The following is a 21,528-nucleotide window of genomic DNA, read 5'->3' as shown; positions in this document are numbered from 1 at the left end:
CCCATACGTCACTAGCTCATGGACTCTTGCTAATTACATGAAAGAAAAGTTTACTAACTGAGAAATTGAAAGCAATGTGTGTGCCAAATGTAGATAATTCTTTGACCACTAGCAAAGCCATTAAAAGGGTCTCGAGTGGAGAGGGAAAAATAAACTGCGACTGAAGCAGCTACCAGAACACCCACTGCCTCCATGCACTGAGCTACCAGTGGAATGAAGCTCATTGTAGTAAGAGAAAAACTTTCCGATTCTTAAGATAGCCAACGATTAAGTCTATTATGACTCCTGTAAATGCTACCCTCATAGCAGGATATAAAGGAGCTTTAGGTACATTAATACTCCAACTATTGTCTTGAATGAAGACAGAAGCTTGAGCATATGAACAGCTATTGACAGTAAATCAGCTTGCACTAGATATCAGCCATATAAGGAGCAGCTGAAATGTCCCAATTCTGATCACCAGCAAGACTGTATCCCACACAGAGGGGCAAACAAGCAGAGTTTTGCAAATATACAAACCTCAGAAACTAAAAGTAATCCCTGTGTATAGGGATGTGCATATGATACTCAATGTCTATAATAGCCATAAAGTGACCCTTTGGATTAAGGGGGGAAAAAAAGAAGAAAAAAAAAAAAAGATATGTTCCTATTTTGGAAACCCGAACCAATATGTCTAGGGATAGTAAATCCCACTCGACAGTGAACAGATTGGGGCAAAAAAAAACCAAAACAAAAAAACTCTTGACCCGGATATTACACCGGTACTGGGATTAATTATTCCCTTATTCTCTAAATCTTTTCATTAAGGTTGCCACCTGTGAAGAATCTATGGCTAACTTTTGGATGGGACCATTGTACAATAAGGAGATCACTGCTTCAAAGAGAACAAAAACCAACTATTTCTTTCATGTAATTAGCAAGAGTCCATGAGCTAGTGACGTATGGGATATACATTCCTACCAGGAGGGGCAAAGTTTCCCAAACCTCAAAATGCCTATAAATACACCCCTCACCACACCCACAATTCAGTTTTACAAACTTTGCCTCCCATGGAGGTGGTGAAGTAAGTTTGTGCTAGATTCTACGTTGATATGCGCTTCGCAGCAGGCTGAAGCCCCAGAGTGCAGTGAATGTCACAGGGATGTGAAGAGAGTATTGCCTATTTGAATACAATGGTCTTCCTCTAGGGGATCTATTTCATAGGTTCTCTGTTATCGGTCATAGAGATTTCTTCTCCTACGTCCCTTTTCAGATCGACGACATACTCTTATATACCATTACCTCTACTGATTCTCGTTTCAGTACTGGTTTGGCTATCTACTATATGTAGATGAGTGTCCTGGGGTAAGTAAGTCTTATTTTTTGTGACACTCTAAGCTATGGTTGGGCACTTTATATGTAAAGTTCTAAATATGTGTGTTTAAACTTATATTTGCCATGATTCAGGATAATCAGTATTCCTTCATTCAGACTGTCAGTTTCATTATTTGGGATAATGCATATGAATATATATTTTTTCTTACCTTGAAAAATTTTCAATTGACTATTTTTCCCTGCGGGCAGTTAGGCTCGCGGGGGCAGAAAATGCTTCATTTTATTGCGTCATTTTTGGCGCAAACTTTTTTGGCGCAAAATTTGGTCATTTCCAGCGCCGTAGTTGACGCCGGAAGTTTTTCGTAGTTACGTCATTTTTTTGACGCATGTGTATTCAGACGTTTTTTTTGCGCCAAAAAATGTGGGCGTCGGTTTCGGGGTCAGAAGATGTGACGTCATATTTGGCGCCAAAAGATATGGGCGTTGTATTTGGCCCCAATTATGTGGGTCACATTATTTAAGTCTCATATTTTTTGCTGCTTCTGGTTGCTAGAGGCTTATTTATTTTGCATTTTTCTCACATTCCTGAAACTGTCATTTAAGGAATTTGATAATTTTGCTTATATGTTGTTGTTGTTTTTTTCTATTACATATTGCAAGATATTTCGTATACTGTTCCTGAATCAGAACATGCCAACGGATTCCTGTTGACTGATATCAGTCCTACCAAAGCTAAGTTCATTTATTTTAATGTTATGAATGTTTATCTTTAGCTATGGTTTGTAATAAGTTATCATGATAAACTTTTACATGCAGAATCTATTAGTATTTATGCTTCATATATTGCTATTCTTTTTACATCTTATGTACAAGATATACTTAGAAATTTATAAGAATATTTTTCTGATTCTATGTTAAGGCTTTGTCTGACATCGCGCCTTCTAATAAAATTTTTAGGTCTTTTTCAAACTTCTTTTTTAGTTGATGAAGTTTCAAATGACCAACAACATACTGAATTATGCATTTTTGATGGTGTTTTTTCTCATTTAGAATTTTATTCATCAGATATTGACACTAACAAATCTACTTTTTTATTTTTATTAGAGTACATTTGTTCTTTGTTGAAGAGGTGTTGATTATTTTGGATATTGAGGTAACTAGTTCTTTTTCAAGACTTTTTATTTCTGCTTATTTAATCTTCTGTGTTTTCAGAGGGTTTTTTTTCCAGTTCCTGATACTAGGGAATGGAATAGGCTAAGAATTTTTTTTATTCTTTCTTCAAGGGTTTTTTAATTATATTCTTTGCCAGCAGTTAATTTCAGTTTTGAGGGTTCCCCAATTTATTGGGGCTCTCTCTAGTCTTGCTAAATATGCTATTGTTTCTATAGCAAAATAGTATTTATTTTCCTTTAGATGGTTGTATCTTATTTAAGGAAAATTATTTATTTTCAGGTACTTTTCTTGGACCTGTGATTTATTTGGATGATGTCGCAATTGCTTCATTTTTCTGTTGGGATACTTTAAGATCAAGTATCGGATTATGATTTATTTAGCATTGTTAAAGGGACAAAATCTACTGCTCATTTGAAGTTCAGACTAGGTGCTGTTGCATTGTCTTGTTATCTTGCATTTGTTGATTATGCAAGTCCAGTGTGTTGACTGGTCCTTTAACTTGAGTAACATGCTAATATTTTCATTTGTGTCTTCATTTTATTGAATATTTTTGCAAATGAGGTTTTTTTCTATGTCTTTAGCTGTTTTAGCTAGAAGAATTTTGTGATTTCTAAAGAATCCATATATCTTTTTTTTCCAAGATAATCAATTATTTGGTTCATAATTGGATTCAATTCTGAACTGTTACTCTGGGCTTCAAGATTGAGTTCTAAGACTAAAACTTTAAGCCCATATTAGTTTTGTTGTTCTTACTAAGGAACGAAATCCTAAATTCTTACCCAAGTAACATGTTTTTGATTGGAAGTTTTTTAGTTCAAAATCTGCTCCCTAAATTTGCATGTATGTGCCATATTCCAGCTTGGCTGGTAAGGGGCAGGTTAAGACTTTTTTGAAATTTGTTTGGTTCTATTCGGTCCAAATTTCTTAGATTTTGGGTACAGAATAAGATTCAGAGTAAAACCGTCTGTGAGAAGTCTTTTTTTCTCTATTATATTCCAGCTATTCCAGTAAGGCTAACACTTTGCTTAAAGGGACACTGTACCCAAAAATTTTATTTCGTGATTCAGATTGAGCATGACATTTTAAGCAAATTTCTAATTTACTCCTATTATCAAATTTTCTTCATTCTCTTGGTATCTTTGTTTGAAATGCAAAAATGTAAGTTTAGATGCCGGCCCATTTTTGGTGAACAACCTGGGTTGTCCTTGCTGATTGGTGGATAAATTCATCCACCAATAAAAAAGTGCTGTCCAGAGTCCTGAAACAAAAAAAAAGCTTAGATGCCTTCTTTTTCAAATAATGATAGCAAGAGAACGAAGAAAAATTGATAATAGGAGTAAATTAGAAAGTTGCTTAAAATTGCATGCTCTTTCTGAATTACAAAAGAAAAAATTTGGGTTCAGTGTCCCTTTAAGTGTGTTTCAGTCCTATATATTTTGGGTTTTGATGAAGCGCGGCTGATCACCCGTTGGATTAAGCGCTGCTCAGACCTGGAGTTTTCTGGGGTATTTATTCCAGTTCCATTTTTAGGAAATGGGTTTGGGGTTTTATTCAAGACTATTCATTGTTCTGAAGATAGAAAATCTTTCTGAATTGTCATATAAATATACCATCTTTTAGAATGGTGTTTATATAGTCTATTTTGTCTTTTTTGGTCAGTGATGCATTATTTGTTTACAATAGATGCATATCTTTTTGAGATTCTCTTTTTTGACAAGCATTACCAATTTGTTGCTTTTCCTTCTGGTCTAGCGACAGTTCTAAGAATCTTTTCAAGGTTCTCAGTGTTCCTTATTTGGACAGTCTTGTGGTACTGGCTCAGTCTTTTCGCTCTGCGGAATCTCATACGATTCAACTTTGTTTCTTCAAGACATGGTTAGAGGATCTTTTTATCAAAAGCTTCTTGATTCCTCACACAAGGGTCACCTTTTTTTAGGTTTCCAGATAGTTTGTGTCAATGTCTTTGTCTCTAACAGACAAGTGACAATTTTATTGGGTTCCGTCTGTCGAAACCTTCAGTCACTATTATTTCCTTCAGTTGCTATATATGCATGGAAGTTTTAGATCTCATGGCTGCTGCATTGGATTCGATTCCCTTTGCTCATTTTCATAGGAAACCTTTCCAGTTTTTTATGCTGAATGATGGTGCAGGGATTCTAGGATATCACTTTTTATATCTTCGAATCCTAATGTTTAACTATCTTTGATTCGGTGGTTAAGATCACCACCATTTAGTTCTACAGGTCTCTTCGGTTCTTTCAACCTGGACCATGATCTCTACAGATGCAAGTCTTTTAGGTTGGAAGGCTGTCTGAGGATCTCTGTCAGCACAAGGGGTTTGGAAATCTCAGGAGGCGAGATTACCATTTGATATTTTGGAACTCCGTGCATTCTCAGAGTTCTTCAGTTTGGTTTCTTTTTTAAGAAGAGACTTTTATTGTTTTTTTCAGACAATGTCACAACTGTGGCGTATGTCAATCATCAGGGTGGGGCTATCAGTTCTTAGGCTGTGACAGAAGTATCTCGGATATTTGCTAGGGCTAAATCCAGCTCCTATCTAAATTCTGTGGTCTTTTTCCCAGGTATAGACATTGGGAAGCGGATTATCTCTGTCAATCAAGCTTTACATCCGGGAGAATGGTCTCTTTACCCAGATATGTTTTCAATTTTTCAGATGTGAGGGCTTCCAGAAATAGATCTGTTGGCATCTCATCTAAACAAGGAACTTCCCAGGGGCCTATTCAGGTCCAGGGATCCTCAGGCGGAAGTAGTGTATGAATTTACACTTCCTTGGAATTATCATTCTGCCTATATTTTTTCATCTCTGGTTCTTCTTTTAAGAGTGATTTTCAAAATCATCAGAGAGCAATCTTTGGTGTGGCTGGTGGCTCTAGCATGGCCACACAGGTTTTGGTAGATGGTTCTTGATCGGATGTTCAGTTGCCAATCTTGGTTACTTCCATTAAGGCCAGACCTTATATCTTAACATTCGTTTTTTTCATCAGGAATTCAAATTATTAATTTGATGGTATGAAAATTTAACGCTTAGTACTTAGTCATAGAAGTTTCTCTGACTCAGTGATTAATACTATATTTCAGGCTCGTAAATCTATGTCTAGTAGGATTTATTATCGAGTTTGGAAGATTTACATCTCATGATGCTCTTCTTATGAATTCTCTTGGCATTCTTTTAGAATTCATAGGATTTTATAGTTTCTTCATAAGTTTTTGTCTGCATGTTCCTTGAAAGGACAAATCTCTGCTTTTCCTGTGCTGTTTCACAGTAAGAATTGCTAAATCTTTCTGATATTCATTGTTTTGTTCAGGCTTTGGTTCGTATCAAGCCTGTCATTTAAGCCAATTTCTCCTCCTTGGAGTCTTATTTTGGTTCTGAAGGCTTTACAGGCTCTTCTGTTTGAACATATGCTTTCTTTGGACATTAATTAGTTTCATGGAAAGTATTGTTCTTTATAGACATCTCTTCAGCTAGAACAGTTTTTTTTAATTATCTGTTCTTTCTTGTGAATCTCCTTTTTCTGATTTTTCATCAGGATAAGGTGGTTTTTGCTGTCCTCAATTAAATTTTTACCTAAAGTTGTGAATTCTAACTACATTGGTAGAGGAATTATTATCCCTTCCTTGTGTCCTAATCCTAAGAATTCTTTGGTAAGATTCTTACATTTTTTTTTGGATGTGGTAGGAGTTTTGAAATATGTTGAAGCTACTCAGATTTCAGACAGACTTCTAGTCTATTTGTCATCTTTTCTGGTTTTAGGAAAGGTCAGAAGGCTTCTGCCATTTCTTTGGCATCTTGGTTAAGCTTTTGATTCATCATGCTTATTTGGAGTCTGGTTAATCCCCGCCTCTGAGTATTACGGCTCATTCTACTAGGTCAGTTTCTACTTCCTGGACTTTTAAGAATGAAGCTTCTGTTGATTCAGATTTGCAAAGCAATGACTTGGTCTTCTTTGCATACTTTTACTAAATTCTACAATTTTGATGTTTTCTCTTCTTCAGAAGCAGTTTTGGTAGAATGTTACTTCAGGCAGCTGTTTCAGTTTGATTCTTCTGCTTATAATTTCAGTTTTTTTCATTATAAAAATTGAAACTTTTGATTTGGGTAGTGGATTAATTTTTCAGCGGAATTGGCTGTCTTTATTTTATCCCTCCCTCTCTAGTGACTCTTGCGTGGAAGTTCCACATCTTGGGTATCTGCTATCCCATACGTCACTACATGAAAGAAAACATAATTTATGTAAGAACTTACCTGATAAATTAATTTCTTTCATATTAGCAAGAGTCCATGAGGCCCACCCTTTTTTGTGGTGGTTATGATTTTTTTGTATAAAGCACAATTATTCCAATTCCTTATTTTTGATGCTTTTGCTCCTTCTTATCACCCTACTTCTTGGCTATTCGTTAAACTGAATTGTGGGTGTGGTGAGGGGTGTATTTATAGGCATTTTGAGGTTTGGGAAACTTTGCCCCTCCTGGTAGGAATGTATATCCCATACGTCACTAGCTCATGGACTCTTGCTAATATGAAAGAAATGAATTTATCAGGTAAGTTCTTACATAAATTATGTTTTTTCTGGATAGATTCCAAAATGTAGAAAAACGTATACATAAATTTATACAAAGTTTAATAAATCTGTACATGACATAAGCCTCTGATGTAGTATACATGTACCTACTTAAAGGGACAGTCAACACCAGAATTTTTGTTGTTTTAAAAGATAGATAATCCCTTAATTATCCATTTCCCAGTTTTGCACAACGAACAGTTATAATAATACTTTTTACCTCTGTAATTACCTTGTATCTAAGCATCTGCACACTGCCCCTTATTTCAGTTCTTTTGACAGACTTACATTTTAGCCAATCAGTGCTCACTCCTCTGTAAATTCAAGTGCATAAGCTCAATGTTGTCTATATGAAACACATGAACTAACACCCTTTAGTGGTCAAAATGCATTCAGCTTAGAGGCAGCCTTCAAGGTCTAAGAAATTAGCATAGGAACCTCCTAGGTTTAGCTTTCAACTATGAATACCAAGAGAACAAAGCAAAATTTGTGAGAAAAATAAATTGGTAAGTTGTTTAAAATGACATGCCCTATTTGAATCGGGAAAGTTTTTTTTGGACTATACTGTCCCTTTAAGCATTCTGTGATGTAAAAAAATGAGACAAAGAAATAATTTCAGAACTTTTTTCACCTTTAATGTGACCTATAAACTATGCAACTCAATTGAAAAACAAACTGAAATCTTTTAGGTGAAGGGAAGAAAAAATAAAAAAATAAAATATGGTTGCATAAACTAATACTTTGTTGAAGCACCTTTTGATTTTATTACAGCACTCAGTCTTTTTGGGTATGAGTCTATCAAAACGGCACATCTTGACTTGGCAAAATTTGCCCACTCTTCTTTGTAAAAACACTACAAATCTGACAGATTGCGAGGGCATCTCCTGTGCACAGCCCTCTTCAGATCACCCCACAGATTTTCGATAGGATTCAGGTCTGGGCTCTGGCTGGGCCATTCCAAAACTTTAATCTTCTTCTGGTGAAGCCATTCCTTTGTTGATTTGGATGTATATTTTGGGTCGTTGTCATGCTGAAAGATGAAGTTCCTCTTCATGTTCAGCTTTCTAGCAGAAGCCTGAAGGTTTTGTGCCAATATTGACTGGTATTTGGAACTGTTCATAATTCCCTCTACCTTGAATAAGGCCCCAGTTCCAGCTGAAGAAAAACAGCCCCAAAGCATGATGCTGTCACCACCATGCTTTACTGTGGGTATGGTGTTCTTTTGGTGATGTGAGGTGTTGTTTTTGCGTCAAACATATCTTTTGGAATTATTGCCAAAAAGTTCAACCTTGGTTTCATCAGACCATAACACCTTTTCTCACATGCTTTTGGGAGACTTCAGATGTGTTTTTGCTCAATTTAGCTGGGCTTGGATGTTTTTCTTCGTAAGAAAAGGCTTCTGTCTTGCCGTCTACCCCAAAGCCCAAACATATGAAGAATACGGGAGATTGTTGTCCCATTTACTACAAAGCCAGTACTTGCCAGATATTCCTGCAGCTCCTTTAATGTTGCTGTAGGCCTCTTGGTAGCCTCCCAGACCAGTTTTCTTGTCTTTTCATCAATTTTGGAGGGACATCCAGTTCTTGGTAATGTCACTGTTGTGCCATATGTTCTCCACTTGATGATGACTGTCTTCACTGTGTTCCATGGTATATCTAATGCCTTGGAAATTCTTTTGTACCTTTCCCCTGACTGATACCTTTTAACAATGAGATCCCTCTGATGCTTTGGAAGCTCTCTGCGGACCATGGCTTTTGTGTAGGATGCGAATAAGAAAATATCAGGAAAGACCTACTAGAACAGCTGAACTTTATTCAGGGTTAATCAGAGGCACTTTAAATTATGGCAGGTGTGTGATGACTCTTATTAAACATGGTTTTGAATGTGATTGCTTAATTCTGAACACAGCTACATCCCCAGTTATAAGAGGGTGTGCACACTTATGCAACCACATTATTTTAGTTTTTTTTGTTTACTTCCCTCCACCTTAAAGATTTCAGTTTGTTTTTCAATTGAGTTGTGTAGTGTATAGGTCACATTAAAGGTGGAAAAAGTTCTGAAATGATTTATCTTTGTCTCTTTTTTACATCACAGAAACCTGACATTTTAATAAGGGTGTGTAGACTTTTTATATCCAGTGTGTGTATATATATATATATATATATATATATATATATATATATATATATATACACACATACATATATACATATATATATATATATATATATATACACATATATATACATATATATATATATATATATATATATATACATACATACATACACACACACATCTCCTTACCAACCTGAATTCATGTATAGTAGTATTGCCAAAACTATGGCCTGAGGCCACATCCTAATTACCTTGGCCCAACTGAGCAGGAAATAGGCACCAGTAATTAGTTAGAGGGACATGAAACCAAACATTTTTCTTTCTTTATTTATACAGAACATACATTTGTAAACAACTTTCTTATTTACTTAAACTATCAATTCTGATTCATTCTCTTGGTATCCTTTCATAAAGGAGGAGCTATGCACTGCTGGTAGCTAGCTGAATACATAGGAAAGCCAATCAGAAGAGGCACATTTTACCTATTTTTTTTTTAGATTTGAGTAGCATTGAAACCGTTTGTTTTGGCATCCCCTGACACCTATTTTAAGAAAGAAACAAGAAAATATAGTCCTTTGGAAAAAGCCCAGACACACAAACCAAAACAAAAAAGATAGAAAGTAACAAACATTGCTTTCCCATCGCCTCCCTCCAGTGTAAGAGATTCACAACCCCTTTGGTCCCACGCCGCCCTTTTGACTATTTGATCACCAAGGCACTGAAAAATTCAAAATTTTCTCCCTATTACTTTAATGGAAAAATACATGTTGGTTGAAAGAGGGCTCTCCCCTTTAAATGGATCTGTCTAATCAACCAAATATACTTTTCAAAACAAGGTTCATACACTTTGATAAACCCTTAACCCCTTGACGCTGTTAGGACATTCCATGCCTTCCTTAACAGCGATGGGCTTTAACGCCTTTAGTAGTGTAAAAAAAGAAAAAAACTATTCGGACTGGGGGGCATACCTAGCAGCGTAGGCAGGTCCCCATCATCTGATACCGGCCTTGAAATCACGTGATCGCTTCGGAGAATCGTGTGATTTCAATTTTTCATCCAAGCACTTGCGCCACCCCCCCCCCCGGCATGAAGGGTTAAATAAAGCTGTATTTATCCTTATCACATAACTGCTTTTAAAAGGGACAAACTATGTTGTGTTGCAAGCTGTTGCTTCTTAGCTATAAAATACCCATATGAAGTATCCTGTTTGGTTAAAAATGTAATCCTAATTTAATAATAATCATATTTAACTGTTGAATGCAAAGAACACAAATATTCCAAAAAGTAGTTCCAGGACTGATGGATATCACTTACCTGCCACGGATAAAATAATGGTGTTTGATCCAAAGGCACCCGAAGTGGAGCAACAATTACCAATTCAAATAAAAGTCCCAAAAGAAGCGGTACCATGCCAGCCAACAGAATCGCAACAATTAAGGTCTTTATTATCTAGAGATTAAAAAAAGTTTGATTAATACAAAATAAAAATAAGTATTCACTAATAAGCAATTGACATTTTGCGCTGAAATTAGTAGGATCTTTAAATGCAGAAAAACTAATTCGCTCAGTGATTGTTTTGTACCACCTTAAAAGAATCAAAAAAAAAAAAAAAAGAAAAAGAAAAAAAAGAAAAGAAAGAAAAGTGTGTTACATGCAAGCAACAATGCAATACCAAAATGCTCTATTGTGCTTAACACCTGCAGAGACATTTGCATAGCCACTGACGTTGCATCAAATACCAGAGAAGGAAACCAATGCCAAAGTGAGAATATTACTGCAGAGTTTATTCACAAATTAATCTTGAAATATGCTGCTCTCTTTGGAAAACGGATACATCTAACAACCACATGACAATCCAGTTCTTTTATATCTTAAAGTGACACAACTTAATTTTTTTTTCGTGATTCAGATGGAGCATGACATTTTAAGCAACTTTCTAATTTACTCCTATTATCACATTTTCTTCATTCTCTTTGTATCTTTTTTTGAAAAGCAAGAATGTAAGTTTAGATGCTGGCCCATTTTTGGTGAACAACCAGTGTTGTTCTTGCTGATTGATGGATAAAGTCACCCACCAATAAACATGTGCTGTCCAGGGTACTGAACCAAAAATTGGCTGGCTCCTTAACTTAGATGCCTTTTTCAAATAAAGATAGCAAGAGAATGAATAAAAATCGATAATAGGTGTAAATTAGAAAGTTGCTTAAAAACAATTTATGTAAGAACTTACCTGATAAATTAATTTCTTTCATATTGGCAAGAGTCCATGAGCTAGTGACATATGGGATATACAATCCTACCAGGAGCAGCAAAATTTCGAAAACCTCAAAATGCCTATAAATACACCCCTCACCACACCCACAATTCAGTTTAACGAATAGCCAAGTAGTGGGGTGATAAAGAAAGGAGTAAAAAGCATCAACAAAGAAATTTGGAATAATTGTGCTTTATACAAAAAATCATAACCACCATAAAAAGGGTGGGCCTCATGGACTCTTGCCAATATGAAAGAAATGAACTTATCAGGTAAGTTCTTACATAAATTATGTTTTCTTTCATGTAATTGGCAAGAGTCCATGAGCTAGTAACGTATGGGATATCAAATACCCAAGATGTGGAACTCCACGCAAGAGTCATTAGAGAGGGAGGGATAAAAAAATAAACAGCCAAATGCTGAAAAAATAATCCACAACCCAAATATAAGTTATTCTTATGAAGAAAAGAAAAACTGAAAATAGCAGCAGAAGAATCAAACTGAAACAGCTGCCTGAAGAACTTTTATACCAAAAACTGCTTCAGAAGAAGCAAATTACATCAAAACAGTAGAATTTAGTAAGTGTATGCAAAGAGGACCAAGTCGCTGCTTTGCAAATCTGATCAACTGAAGCTTCATTCTTAAAAGCCCAAGAAGTGGAGACTGATCTAGTTGAATGAGCTGTAATTCTCTGAGGCGGGGCTTGACCCAACTCCAAATAAGCTTTAACCAAGAGGCCAAGGAAATAGCAGAGGTCTTCTGACCTTTCCTAGGACCAGAAAATATAATAAATAGACTAGAAGTCTTCCTGAAATCTTTAGTAGCTTCAACATAATATTTCAAAGCTCTTACCACAGCCAAAGAATGTGAGGATATTTCCAAAGGATTCTTAGGATTAGGACACAAGGAAGGGACAACAATTTCTCTACTAATGTTGTTAGAATTCACAACCTTAGGTAAAAATTCAAATGAAGTCCTCAAAACCGCCTTATCCTGATGAAAAATCAGAAAAGGAGATTAACAAGAAAGAGCAGATAGCTCAGACACTCTTCTAGCAGAAGAGATGGCCAAAAGGAACAACACTTTCCAAGAAAGTAGTTTAATGTCCAAAGAATGCATAAGCTCAAACGGAGGAGCCTGTAACACCTTCAAAACCAAATTAAGACTCCAAGGAGGAGAAATTGATTTAATGACGGGCTTAATACAAACTAAAGCCTGTACAAAACAGTGAATATCAGGAACTTTAGCAAACTTTCTGTGAAATAAAACAGAAAGAGCAGAGTTTTGTCCCTTCAAGGAACTTGCAGACAAACCCCTATCCAAACCATCCTGGAGAAACTAAAATCCTAGGAATTCTAAAAGAATGCCAAGAGAATTTATGAGAAGAACACCATGAAATGTAAATCTTCCAAACTTGATAAATCTTCCTAGAGACAGATTTACAAGCTTGTAACATAGTATTAATTACTGAGTCAGAGAAACCTCTATGACTTAATACTAAGCGTTCAATTTCCATACCTTCAAATATAATGATTTGAGATCCTGATGGAGAAACGGACCTTGAGACAGTAGGTCCGGCCTTAACGGAAGTGGCCAAGGTTGGCAACTGGACATCCGAACAAGATCCGCATACCAAAATTTGTGGGGCCAAGCTGGAGCCACCAGCAACACAAACGATTGTTCCATGATGATCTTGGAGATCACTCTCGGAAGAACTAGAGGCGGGAAGATATAAGCAGGTTGATAACACCAAGCAAGTGTCAGCGCATCCACTGCTTCCGCCTGAGAATCCCTGGACCTGGACAGGTATCTGGGAAGTTTCTTGTTTAGATGAGAGGCCATCAGATCTATTTCTGGAAGACCCCACATCTGAACAATCTGAGAAAACACATCTGGATGGAGAGACCACTCCCCTGGATGTAAAGTCTGACGGCTGAGATAATCCGCCTCCCAATTGTCTACACCTGGGATATGAACAGCAGAAATTAGACAAGAGCTGGATTCCGCCCAAGCAAGTATCCGAGATACTTCTTTCATAGCTAGGGGACTGTGAGTCCCATCCTGATGATTGACATATGCCACCGTTGTGATATAGTCTATCTGAAAACAAATGAACGGTTCTCTCTTCAACAGAGGCCAAAACTGAAGAGCTCTGAGAATTGCACGGAGTTCTAAAAACATAATTTATGTAAGAACTTACCTGATAAATTCATTTCTTTCATATTGGCAAGAGTCCATGAGCTAGTGACGTATGGGATATACATTCCTACCAGGAGGGGCAAAGTTTCCCAAACCTCAAAATGCCTATAAATACACCCCTCTCCACACCCACAATTCAGTTTAACGAATAGCCAAGAAGTGGGGTGATAAGAAAGGAGCAAAAGCATCAAACAAGGAATTGGAATAATTGTGCTTTATACAAAAAAAATCATAACCACCACAAAAAGGGTGGGCCTCATGTACTCTTGCCAATATGAAAGAAATGAATTTATCAGGTAAGTTCTTACATAAATGATGGTTTCTTTCATGTAATTGGCAAGAGTCCATGAGCTAGTGACGTATGGGATAGCAGATACCCAAGATGTGGAACTTCCACGCAAGAGTCACTAGAGAGGGAGGGATTAAATAAAGACAGCCAATTCCAGTGAAAAAATAATCCATAACCCAAATCAAAAAGTTTTAATCTTAAAATGAAAAAAACTGAAATTATAAGCAGAAGAATCAAACTGAAACAGCTGCCTGAAGTACTTTTCTACCAAAAACTGCTTCAGAAGAAGAAAAAACATCAAAATGGTAGAATTTAGTAAACGTATGCAAAGAAGACCAAGTTGCTGCTTTGCAAATCTGATCAACAGAAGCTTCATTCTTAAAAGCCCAGGAAGTAGAAACTGACCTAGTAGAATGAGCCATAATCCTTTGAGGCGGGGATTTACCCGACACCACATAAGCATGATGAATCAAAGACTTTAACCAAGAAGCCAAAGAAATGGCAGAAGCCTTCTGACCTTTCCTAGAACCAGAAAAGACAACAAATAGACTAGAAGTCTTCCTGAAATCTTTAGTATCTTCAACATAATATTTCAAAGCTCTAACTACATCCAAAGAATTCTTAGGATTAGGACACAAAGAAGGGACAACAATTTCTCTACTAATGTTGTTAGAATTCACAACTTTAGGTAAAAAATTAAATGAAGTCCACAACACCGCCTTATCCTGATGAAAAATCAGAAAAGGAGATTCACAAGAAAGAGCAGATAACTCAGAAACTCTTCTAGCAGAAGAGATGGCCAAAAGGAATAAAACTTTCCAAGAAAGTAATTTAATATCCAGAGAATGCATAGGTTCAAACGGAGGAGCCTGTAAAGCCCTCAGAACCAAATTAAGACTCCAAGGAGGAGAAATTGACTTAATGACAAGCTTAATACGAACCAAAGCCTGTACAAAACAATGAATATCAGGATGATTAGCAATCCTTCTGTGAAAAAGTACAGAAAGAGCAGAGATTTGTCCTTTTAAGAAACTGTAAAATTCTAGGAATTCTAAAAGAATGCCAAGAGAATTTATGTGAAGAACACCAAGAAATGTAAGTCTTCCAAACTCAATAATAGATCTTTCTAGACACAGATTTACGAGACTGTAACATAGTATTAATCACTGAATCAGAGAAACCTCTATGACTAAGTATTAAGCGTTCACTCTCCATACCTTCAAATTTAATGGTTTGAGATACTGATGGGTGCAGGTTCTTTTAGCACACTATGCCCCTTCACAGAGAAAAAATATCCTGTAGCATATCAGTCAATCGTCTGGGGTTGTTGCTTCCCTTGTTCAGAAAATAATTGCCTGGTATTTCGGCGCTGGACTGTCATTGGGCAGGATCAGACTGATATGCTACAGGATATTTTTTCTCTGTGAAGGGGCATAGTGTGCTAAAAGAACCTGCACCCTGAGTTGTAAATATAAATGAACAGGCATGGAAGTTATTCTAGCTTTTGTTCTATCTCAGGAGTGCTGTTCTCTTTCTCTTTTCACATTTATGTAAATTACTCTTGGGTCTCCCTAAGAGTAATGGGTAAGCCAGACGTGGAACCCGTGCACACATGCCCTTAGAGAGATACAACTGCACCTCACTGACGAGGCCCACAGAAGGCCGAAACGATCGTCTGGAGTTGTTGCTTCCCTTGTTCAGAGAAGAATTGCCTGGTATTTCGGCGCTGGACTGTCATTGGGCAGGATCAGACTGATACTACAGGATATTTTTTCTCTGTGAAGGGGCATAGTGTGCTAAAAGAACCTGCACCCTGAGTTGTAAATATAAATGAACAGGCATGGAAGTTATTCTAGCTTTTGTTCTATCTCAGGAGTGCTGTTCTCTTTCTCTTTTCACATTTATGTAAATTACTCTTGGGTCTCCCTAAGAGTAATGGGTAAGCCAGACGTGGAACCCGTGCACACATGCCCTTAGAGAGATACAACTGCACCTCACTGACGAGGCCCACAGAAGGCCGAAACGATCGTCTGGGGTTGTTGCTTCCCTTGTTCAGAGAAGAATTGCCTGGTATTTCGGCGCTGGACTGTCATTGGGCAGGATCAGACTGATATGCTACAGGATATTTTTTCTCTGTGAAGGGGCATAGTGTGCTAAAAGAACCTGCACCCTGAGTTGTAAATATAAATGAACATGCATGGAAGTTATTCTAGCTTTTGTTCTATCTCAGGAGTGCTGTTCTCTTTCTCTTTTCACATTTATGTAAATTACAGGATTGAACATGTCCAATAAATTATTGCAGCAATTAAAAACATAATTTATGTAAAGACTTACCTGATAAATTAATTTCTTTCATGTAATTGTCAAGAGTTCATGAGCTAGTGACGTATGGGATATACAATCCTACCAGGAGGGGCAAAGTTTCCCAAACCTCAAAATGCCTATAAATACATCCCTCACCACACCCACAATTCAGTTTAACGAATAGCCAAGTAGTGGGGTGATAAAATAAGGAGTAAAAAAACATACAAAGAGAGGAACTAGAAATATAATTGTGTTTTTATACAAAAATAATAACCACCATAAAAAGGGTGGGCCTCATGGACTCTTGCCAATATGAAAGAAATGAATTTATCAGGTAAGTTCTTACATAAATTATGTTTTCTTTCATGTAATTGGCAAGAGTCCATGCGCTAGTGACGTATGGGATAGAAATACCCAAGATGTGGAAGACCACAGAAGAGTCACTAGAGAGGGAGGGATAAAATAAAAACAGGTATTTCCGCTGAAAATATTAAATCTACACAAAAAAATAAGTTGTCATAAATTTCACATAAATTACAAGAAAAAAACATAAATCATAAGCAGAAGAATCAAACAGACAGCAGCCTGAATAACTTTTCTACCAAAGACCGCTTCAGAAGAAGAAAATACATCAAAATGGTAAAATTTAGTAAATGTATGCAAAGAAGACCAAGTTGCTGCTTTGCAAATCTGATCAACTGAAGATTCATTCTTAAAAGCCCAAGAAGTGGCGACTGATCTAGTAGAATGAGCTGTAATTCTCTGAGGTGGAGATTGCCCCGCCTCCAAATAAGCCTTGTGAATCAAAAGCTTTAACCAAGATGCCAAAGAAAAGGCAGAGGTTTTCTGACCTTTCCTAGGACCAGAAAAAACAACAAATAGACTAGAAGTCTTCCTGAAATCTTTAGTAGCTTCAACATAATATTTCAAAGCTCTTATAACATCCAAAGAATGTAAAGATCTTTCAAGAGTATTCTTAGGATTAGGACACAAGGAAGGAACAACAATTTCCCAACTAATGTTGTTAGAATTCACAATCTTAGGAAGAAATTTAAACGAAGTCCGCAAAAAAGCCTTATCCTGATGGAAAATCAGAGAAGGAGATGCACAAGAAAGCAGACAATTCAGAAACTCTTTCCAAGAAAGTAGTTTAATATCCAAAGAATGCATAGGCTCAAAAGGAGGAGCCTGGCAAAGCCTTCAAAACAAAAATTAAGACTCCAAGGAGGAGAGATTGATTTAATGACAGGCTTGATACAAATCAAAGCCTGAACAAAACAGTGAATATCAGGAAGCTTAGCAATCTTTCTATGAAATAAAACAGAAAGAGCAGAGATTTGTCCCTTCAAAGTACTTGCAGACAAACCTTTATCCAAACCATCCTGAAGAAACTGTAAAATTCTAGGAATTCTAAAAGAATGCCAATAGAATTTCTGAGAAGAACACCATGAAATATAAGTTTTCCAAACCCTATAATAAATTTTCCTTGAAACAGACTTACGAGCCTGTAGCATAGTATTAATTAGTCGGAGAAACCTCTATAACTAAGCACTAAACATTCAATTTCAATAACTTTAAATTTAGCGATTTCAGATACTGATGGAAAAACGTCCCTTAAAAGAGAAGATCTGGTCTTAAAGGAAGTGGCCAAGGTTGGCAACTTGACATCCGGACAAAATCCGCAAACCAAAAATCTGTGAGGCCATGCTTGTGCTATCAGAAACACATGCAATTGTTCCATTATGATCTTGGAGATCACCCTTGGAAGAAGAACTAGAGGCGGAAAGATGTAAGAAGGTTGGTATGGCCAAGGAACTGCTAACACATCTACCATCTCCGCCTGAGGATCCCTGGACCTGGAAAGATAACTGGGAAGTTTCTAGAAGACCACGCATCTGTACAATCTGACAAAATACATCTGGATGGAGAGACCACTCCCCTGGATGTAAAGTCTGATGGCTGAGATAATCCGCTTTCCAATTGTCTACACCCAGGATATGTATTGCAGAAATTAGACAGGAGTTGAATTTTGCCCAATAAAGTATTCGAGATACTTATTCCATTGCTAAAGGACTGCGAGTCCCACCCTGATTGACATACGCCACAGTTGTGATATTGTCTGTCTGAAAACAAATGAATGATTATCTCTTTAGTAGAGGCCAAGCCAGAAGAACCCTGAAAATGGCACAGAGTTCTAAAATATTGATTGGTAACCTCACCTCTTGAGGATTCCAAACCCCTTGTGCGGTCAGAGACCCCCAGACAGCTCCCCAACCTGTGAGACTTGCATCTGTTGAAATCACAGTCCTGGAATGACGAACAAAGGAGGCCCCTTGAACAATATGGTGATGGTTTAACCACCAAGTCAGAGAGAGTCGAGTGTTGGAATTTAAGAATATTAATTGTGATATCCGAGTATAATCCCTGCACCATTGATTCAGCATGCAAAGCTGGAGAGGTCTCATATGAAAACGAACAATGGGGATCGCGTCCAATGCTGCAGTAATGAGACCTAAAACTTCCATGCACATAGCGACTGAAGGGAATGATCAAGACTGAAGGTTTCAACAGGCAGGTACCAATTTCATTTCTCTCTTTTCTGTTAAAGACAGAGTCATGGACACTGAATCTATCTGGAAACCTATAAAGGTGACCCTTGTCTGAGGAATCAAGAAACTCTTTGGTAAATTGATCCTCCAACCATGTTTTTGAAGAAACACCACAAGTTGATTTGTGTGAGATTCTGCTAAATGAAAAGATTGAGCCAGTACCAAGATATCTCCCAAATAAGGAGACACGCAATGCCCTGCTCTCTGATTACAGATAGGACACCTAGAACCTTGGAAAATATTCTTGGAGCTGTCACTAGGCCAAATGGAAGTGACAAATTGGTAATGCTCATCTAGAAAAGAGAATCTCAGAAACCAATAGTGGTCTGGATGAATCGGAATGTGAAGATATGCATTTTGTAAGTCTATTGAGGACATATAATGACCTTGCTGAACAAAAGGCAGAATAGTCCTTATTAGACACCATCTTGAAAGTTGGGACCCTTACAAAACAATTAAAAAATGTCAGATCCAGAACTGGTCTGAATAAATTTTCCTTCTTCGGGACAATGAATAGATTTGAATAAAAACCCAAACTCTGTTCCAGACGTGGAACTGGTACAATTACCCCTGAAAGCTCCAGATCTGAAACACACTTCAGAAAGGCCTGAGCTTTCACAGGATTTGTTGGAACGTGAGAGAGAGAAAAAACATAATTTATGTAAGAACTTACCTGATAAATTCATTTCTTTCATATTAGCAAGAGTCCATGAGCTAGTGACGTATGGGATATACATTCCTACCAGGAGGGGCAAAGTTTCCCAAACCTCAAAATGCCTATAAATACACCCCTCACCACACCCACAATTCAGTTTAACGAATAGCCAAGAAGTGGCGTGATAAAAAAGTGCGAAAGCATATAAAATAAGGATTTGGAATAATTGTGCTTTATACAAAATCATAACCACCACAAAAAAAGGGCGGGCCTCATGGACTATTGCTAATATGAAAGAAATGAATTTATCAGGTAAGTTCTTACATAAATTATGTTTTCTTTCATGTAATTAGCAAGAGTCCATGAGCTAGTGACGTATGGGATAATGATTACCCAAGATGTGGATCTTTCCACACAAGAGTCACTAGAGAGGGAGGGATAAAATAAAGACAGCCAATTCCTGCTGAAAATAATCCACACCCAAAATAAAGTTTAATGAAAAACATAAGCAGAAGATTCAAACTGAAACCGCTGCCTGAAGTACTTTTCTACCAAAAACTGCTTCAGAAGAAGAAAATACATCAAAATGGTAGAATTTAGTAAAAGTATGCAAAGAGGACCAAGTTGCTGCTTTGCAAATCTGATCAACCGAAGCTTCATTCCTAAACGCCCAGGAAGTAGAAACTGACCTAGTAGAATGAGCTGTAATCCTCTGAGGCGGAGTTTTACCCGACTCAACATAGGCAAGATGAATTAAAGATTTCAACCAAGATGCCAAAGAAATGGCAGAAGCTTTCTGGCCTTTTCTAGCACCGGAAAAAATAACAAATAGACTAGAAGTCTTTCGGAAAGACTTAGTAGCTTCAACATAATATTTCAAAGCTCTAACAACATCCAAAGAATGCAACGATTTCTCCTTAGAATTCTTAGGATTAGGACATAATGAAGGAACCACAATTTCTCTACTAATGTTGTTGGAATTCACAACTTTAGGTAAAAATTCAAAAGAAGTTCGCAACACCGCCTTATCCTGATGAAAAATCAGAAAAGGAGACTCACAAGAAAGAGCAGATAATTCAGAAACTCTTCTGGCAGAAGAGATGGCCAAAAGGAACAAAACTTTCCAAGAAAGTAATTTAATGTCCAATGAATGCATAGGTTCAAACGGAGGAGCTTGAAGAGCTCCCAGAACCAAATTCAAACTCCAAGGAGGAGAAATTGACTTAATGACAGGTTTTATACGAACCAAAGCTTGTACAAAACAATGAATATCAGGAAGAATAGCAATCTTTCTGTGAAAAAGAACAGAAAGAGCAGAGATTTGACCTTTCAAGGAACTTGCGGACAAACCCTTATCTAAACCATCCTGAAGAAACTGTAAAATTCTCGGTATTCTAAAAGAATGCCAAGAAAAATGATGAGTAAGACACCAAGAAATATAAGTCTTCCAGACTCTATAATATATCTCTCTAGATACAGATTTACGAGCCTGTAACATAGTATTAATCACAGAGTCAGAGAAACCTCTTTGACCAAGAATCAAGCGTTCAATCTCCATACCTTTAAATTTAAGGATTTCAGATCCTGATGGAAAAAGGGACCTTGTGACAGAAGGTCTGGTCTTAACGGAAGAGTCCACGGTTGGCAAGAGGCCATCCGGACAAGATCCGCATACCAAAACCTGTGAGGCCATGCCGGAGCTACCAGCAGAACAAACGAGCATTCCTTCAGAATCTTGGAGATTACTCTTGGAAGAAGAACTAGAGGCGGAAAGATATAAGCAGGATGATACTTCCAAGGAAGTGATAATGCATCCACTGCCTCCGCCTGAGGATTCCGGGATCTGGACAGATACCTGGGAAGTTTCTTGTTTAGATGAGACGCCATCAGATCTATTTCTGGAAGTTCCCACATTTGAACAATCTGAAGAAATACCTCTGGGTGAAGAGACCATTCGCCCGGATGCAACGTTTGGCGACTGAGATAATCCGCTTCCCAATTGTCTATACCTGGGATATGAACCACAGAAT

At 37.2% G+C, this 21,528-nt stretch overlaps 1 protein-coding gene across 1 annotated transcript in view; it reads right to left on the bottom strand.

Moving 5' to 3' along the window:
• The window catches only part of LOC128644319 (E3 ubiquitin-protein ligase MARCHF6), a gene marked incomplete at both ends in the record, with an annotated part of 88,506 nt that overhangs the window by 17,689 nt on the left and 49,289 nt on the right, over positions 1-21,528 (bottom strand). The window contains one exon of the mRNA XM_053696978.1: positions 10,503-10,637. Coding sequence (XP_053552953.1) covers positions 10,503-10,637 — 135 coding nt within the window. The remainder of the gene's footprint in view (positions 1-10,502; positions 10,638-21,528) is intronic.

Source organism: Bombina bombina, unplaced genomic scaffold (assembly GCF_027579735.1).
Source record: "Bombina bombina isolate aBomBom1 unplaced genomic scaffold, aBomBom1.pri scaffold_1041, whole genome shotgun sequence".
NCBI classification, from domain to species: Eukaryota; Metazoa; Chordata; class Amphibia; order Anura; family Bombinatoridae; genus Bombina; species Bombina bombina.
This window is presented reverse-complemented; position numbering and strand designations above follow the sequence as displayed.